At 39.7% G+C, this 6,093-nt stretch overlaps 1 protein-coding gene across 1 annotated transcript; it reads left to right on the top strand.

Annotated features, from left to right (window-relative positions):
* The first annotated feature begins 1,433 nt into the window (after positions 1-1,433).
* On the top strand, positions 1,434-5,904 carry LOC133612152 (protein C19orf12 homolog). Its single transcript, XM_061969317.1, has 3 exons — positions 1,434-1,573; positions 5,025-5,189; positions 5,273-5,904. Exons 2-3 carry the CDS (start codon positions 5,030-5,032, stop codon positions 5,536-5,538), a joined length of 426 nt encoding a protein of 141 aa, XP_061825301.1. The 5' UTR covers positions 1,434-1,573; positions 5,025-5,029; the 3' UTR covers positions 5,539-5,904.
* Positions 5,905-6,093: the final 189 nt, after the last annotated feature.

Raw genomic sequence — 6,093 nt, 5'->3', positions numbered from 1 at the left:
CAGTCTATCAGTGTTTGTTTGTGTCAAAAAACATCACGTGACTTTTGTTCAAGTATTACTGGCAAATACATTTTACACTGGAACGTGGTGGTACTTCAGCTCTTATTTTGAAGAACCCTTTTCAGGTGGGTTTTCTTTATCATAGCCAACTTTACTCAGCTTCTTGTTCTCTAAATGTATTGTGGGTCATTGTGCACCTCCAACCTGATGTAAACATCAACAAGCAGCTTCTCAAATGTACGCAAATTAGAAGCAAATTTCAGTCACGTAAAACTGTATATATGGAGATGAATCGATTTTAAAAACGAGAGCCAGATTTCCTACTGTTGGTGTTTTCTGAGTACAAACATCGTAGTACAGTCGACCTTGTTCATACTTGCTAATAACACACAATTCAATTATGAAAAAAAATTTTTTTTTCTTTACAAACCAAATAACTTCCACAATACCCAAGACTTTTTTTATTAACATAAAAAAACATTCCCTTAGATAAGGAAATATTTAGATGTCGCGTAATTAACAAATGTTCAAATATTCCTGGTCGGAGGTGGGTGATCGATCCCAACATCGACTTTATCAATACCAAGATCAGTAGCTGTAATGGGGTCGATACAAGCGTGACGACATGGACATTTTTCCACAAATACTTCCTTGTTGTGTTGTTCGTTTTGTTACATTGTTTGTATTTGTTCACACATGTGGTTAAAAACAATATATGTTTTGTTTGCCTTTTACAACAAATATTACAAAAATGGACCCGTTCGAGGCGTCAGTGGTCTCGTTCTCGCGAGACTCTCGTTTGACTGGTCAAAGGTCGCGAGGGATAAACAAACCGAGAAAATTGCTTCCTTATTATCGAAATAAATGTAAATATCGGACTAAAAAACATTCATTTGATCAGGAAATATTTACATGTCGCGTAATAAACACATGTGCAAACATTTCTGGTAGGAGGTGGGGGGTCGATCCCATCATCGACTGTATCAATACCAAGGTCAGTATCTGTATTGGGGTCGATACAAGCGTGATGAGATGGATATTTTTCCAGCTTTCCTGCTTTTTTCCACAAATACTTCAATGATGTGTTGTTCATTTTGTTACATTGTTTGTATTTGTTTTACAAATTTTGTTAAAAACATTATGTTTTGTTTGCCTTTTACAAAAAATATTTCAAAAATGGACCTGTTCGAGGATTCAGTGACCTCGTTCTCGCGAGACTCTCGTTTGACGGGTCAAAGGTCGTGAAGTATAAACAAACCGATAAAAATGGCTTCCTTATTATCGAGTGGTGTTGATTTGGAAGTAAATGTCGGCAAATCACAAAATGAGCTTGAACATTTTCAAGAAAAAAATGCATCAGTATCGAAAAAGTGTGCGTATCGGTTCAACACCAAAAATTGGCAGCATCGCCCACCCGTACTGAACGCGTCATTGTGTACATTCCCATCGGCCATTGCGGCCATTGACCAATGTCGGCATCAGAAAGGAGCGACGGTGCTGATCAAAGTGAAAATAAAACGCCACCATGCCAAACGATTCATCGATATTGACTAGGAAGGCATAATACAACAAGGTATGTTTTTGTAATTTGCGGTTTGATCAGTTTGTCATAAAAAGGTATCGAACAAGGCTGTCAAGTGCATCAGAACTACTGATGCACTTGATTATCGTATCAGTCAGATACGATAATCGGCAATAGCTGAACTGTATTATTCTTATTAGTGCTTGTCATTTCTTACTTTATACACATTTCAAAGTGTTACAACTAGGGATGTCCGATAATGGCTTTTTGCCGATATCCGAAATTCCGATATTGTCCAACTCTTAATTACCGATACCGATATCAACCAATACCGATACATACAGTCGTGGAATTAACACGTTATTATGCCTCATTTGGACAACCAGGTATGGTGAAGATAAGATGCTTTTTAAAAAAAATAAAAATAAATAAGATAAATAAATTAAAAACATTTTCTTGAATAAAAAAGAAAGTAAAACAATATAAAAACAGTTACATAGAAACTAGTAATTCATGAAAATGAGTAAGATTAACTGTTAAAGGTTAGTACTGTTAGTGGACCAGCAGCACGCACAATCATGTGTGCTTACGGACTGTATCCCTTGCAGACTGTATTGATATATATTGATATATAATGCAGGAACCAGAATATTGATAACAGAAAGAAACAACCCTTTTGGGTGAATGAGTGTAAATGGGGGAGGTTTTTTTTGGGTTGGTGCACTAATTGTAAGTGTATCTTGTGTTTTCTATGTTGATTTAATTTAAAAAAAAATAAAAAAATAAAATAAAAAAAACGATACCGATAATAAAAAACGATAATTTCCGATATTACATTTTAAGCATTTATCGGCCGATTAAAAACGGCAGGCCGATATTATCGGACATCTCTAGTTACAACATTATTATGCTCCAATCAAAATTGTTTCCACATAAATGTTGGTTTATGAAAGTAAGGCCTACATTTTGTAATTGGCTTCATGGGTTGCAATTATCAATCAAATCTTGGACTGAGACTTCCTTTTTATTGTCAATCAAATTTGAACTTTACAGTACAGATAACAACGAAATTTTGTTGCATTAGCTCATGGTAGTGCAGGATAAAAGAGCAATAAGGTGCAGATATAAATCAATAGATTACTGTACAGATAAATATATTGCACTTTTGCATTATATTTATCTGTAAATCTTGGAGAGAGATTAAGAGTACAAAAGCCCTTGAATTGATATCCTTGTTAAAAACATTTAAAATGATTTAGGTAGCCCTTTTTTGTCTCATTTTTTTCATATTTTTTAGTATAATTACTAGGGGTGTGGGGAAAAAATCGATTCAAATTCAAATTGCGATTCTCTTCTTGTGCGATTCAGAATCGATTCTCATTTTTAAAAAATCGCTTTTTTTTTTTAAATGTATTTATTTAAAAAAAAAATATATACAGTAAAATCAGCTCTATACTCTCGGCAGGGTCCTTGAGGGTGCATGGGAGTTTGCCCAACCAGTCTACATGTGCTTTGTGGACTTGGAGAAGGCATTCGACCGTGTCCCTCGGGAAGTCCTGTGGGGAGTGCTCAGAGAATATGGGGTTTCGGACTGTCTGATTGTGGCGGTCCGCTCCCTGTATGATCAGTGTCAGAGCTTGGTTCGCATTGCCGGCAGTAAGTCGGACACGTTTCCGGTGAGGGTTGGACTCCGCCAAGGCTGCCCTTTGTCACCGATTCTGTTCATAACTTTTATGGACAGAATTTCTAGGCGCAGTCAGGGCGTTGAGGGGATTCGGTTTGGTGGCTGCAGGATTAGGTCTCTGCTTTTTGCAGATGATGTGGTCCTGGTGGCTTCATCTAGCCAGGATCTTCAGCTCTCACTGGATCGGTTCGCAGCTGAGTGTGAAGCGACTGGGATGAGAATCAGCACCTCCAAGTCCGAGTCCATGGTTCTCGCCCGGAAAAGGGTGGAGTGCCATCTTTGGGTTGGGGAGGAGATCTTGCCCCAAGTGGAGGAGTTCAAGTACCTCGGAGTCTTGTTCACGAGTGAGGGAAGAGTGGATGGTGAGATCGACAGGCGGATCGGTGCGGCGTCTTCAGTAATGCGGACGCTGTATCGATCCGTTGTGGTGAAGAGGGAGCTGAGCCGGAAGGCAAAGCTCTCAATTTACCGGTCGATCTACGTTCCCATTCTCACCTATGGTCATGAGCTTTGGGTTATGACCGAAAGGACAAGATCACGGGTACAAGCGGCCGAAATGAGTTTCCTCCGCCGGATGGCGGGGCTCTCCCTTAGAGATAGGGTGAGAAGCTCTGTCATCCGGGGGGAGCTCAAAGTAAAGCCGCTGCTCCTCCACATCGAGAGGAGCCAGATGAGGTGGTTCGGGCATCTAGTCAGGATGCCACCCGAACGCCTCCCTAGGGAGGTGTTTAGGGCACGTCCGACCAGTAGGAGGCCACGAGGAAGACCCAGGACACGTTGGGAAGACTATGTCTCCCGGCTGGCCTGGGAACGCCTCGGGATCCCCCGGGAGGAGCTGGACGAAGTGGCTGGGGAGAGGGAAGTCTGGGCTTCCCTGCTTAGGCTGCTGCCCCCGCGACCCGACCTCGGATAAGCGGAAGAAGATGGATGGATGCATGGATATATACAGTATATATATATTTTTTTAAATTAATCAATCCAACAAAACAATACACAGCAAAACCATAACAATGCAATCCAATTCCAAAACCAAACCCGACCCAGCAACACTCTGAACTGCAATAAACAGAGCAATTGAGAGGAGACACAAACACGACACAGAACAAACCAAAAGTAGTAAAACAAAAATTAATATTATCACCAACAGTATCAATATTAGTTACAATTTCAACACAGCAGTGATTAAAAATCCCTCATTGACATTATCATTAGACATTTATAAAAATCAAAAAAATGAACAATAGTGTCACAGTGGCTTACACTTGCATCGCATCTCATAAGCTTGACAACACACTGTGTCCAATATTTTCACAAAGACAAAATAAGTCATATTTTTGGTTCATTTAATAGTTAAAACAAATGTATATTATTGCAATCAGTTGATAAAACATTGTCCTTTACAATTATAAAAGCTTTTTACCAACATCTACTACTCTGCTTGCATGTCAGCAGACTGGGGTAGATCCTGTTGAAATCCTATGTATTGAATGAATAGAGAATTGTTTTGAATCGGGAAAAAAAATCGTTTTTGAATCGAGAATCGTGTTGAATTGAAAAAAAAACAAAAACGATTTTGAATCGAATCATGACCCCAAGAATCGATATTAAATCGAATCGTGGGACACCCAAAGATTCACAGCCCTCATTATTACTCGATCTCTATTTGCTTTTGTTTTCTTTCCTTGATGTTAAAAGTGCCTTGACTTTTGTGTGAATTGTTTGTTGTTCAATAAAAAAATTAATACAAAAAACACATTTTAAAGTGTGTTTTTTTGGTCATATAGATAGATAGCTTATTGTCTTTGTCCTAAATAATAGAGACGATGTGTCATCGGCTCGGAGATGTTATGAAACTGTGCTGCGAGTTATCTGCTGATCAGCAGATTCAGACCACGGTGAAGGGGTCTGGAAAGGGGGCAGCTGCAGCCGGAGGCTTGGCCTTCGCCGGAGGCCTGGTCGGGGGTCCTCTCGGAATCGCGGTGGGTGAGTGGAACCATTTTGCTTATTGAAATATTGTTTTCATTCAGCTGCGATCGTGGAACTTGATGTCGTGTGACATTTCTCAGGTGGGGCTGTCGGAGGCCTGCTGGGCTGCTGGCTGACCAGCGGCCAGTTCAAACCTCTGCCGCAGGTCATCATGGAGCTGAGTCCCCAGCAGCAGCAAAAGCTCTACGCCGATATGGTCGCCATCCTCGGGGGCGTTCATTGGACTGATGTGGCCCAGCTCACGGCTCTTGTGATGAGCAACAGCGGCCTGAAGCAGCAACTCACAGCTGCCCTTCTTGGCTATATCACCAAGGAGCTTCAGGCAAACGTGCATTATGTGGATTAGTGTCTGCGGGTCCACTGCATATTGGGACTGGAAAATAGTATTGTGGCGTTGGACGGATTGACAAATGTTTTTACTTTAAAAACCTCTAAAGGCTTAGTTGGCCACATGCGTATATATTTTATCTAGCACTGGTCATTTATGTGATTTCCACTTTAAGTAAATACTGGATTCAACATCCGAGAAATTGTGGCTGGCGTGTGAATGCTTCTGTATATTTATTTGTATTTATTATGGATCATTTTGACTATCTTTATAAGAGGAAAGGTGTGTTCAAATAAGGCAATTTACTGTCTCGCAATTTACTATAGGATAGACTTTATCTCACAATGGGGAAATATTGTGGTTGCAGTGCAGATTTTAATTACAGTAAAAAAAAAAAAATATATATATATATATTATATATATATAAACAATGGAAAACTGAAAATGAGTTTGCCACATTTATATATATATACATATACATATACACACACACATGTATATACTGTACACTAATTGATTGCACAAATTTACAAATAAGACGTGTACTATGCTGAGCTGAATAAAGACATCCTT

This window comes from Nerophis lumbriciformis, linkage group LG10 (assembly GCF_033978685.3).
Source record: "Nerophis lumbriciformis linkage group LG10, RoL_Nlum_v2.1, whole genome shotgun sequence".
Lineage (NCBI taxonomy): Eukaryota > Metazoa > Chordata > Actinopteri > Syngnathiformes > Syngnathidae > Nerophis > Nerophis lumbriciformis.
The sequence above is the reverse complement of the archived record's forward strand: the minus strand, read 5'-3'. Positions and strand labels throughout refer to the sequence as shown.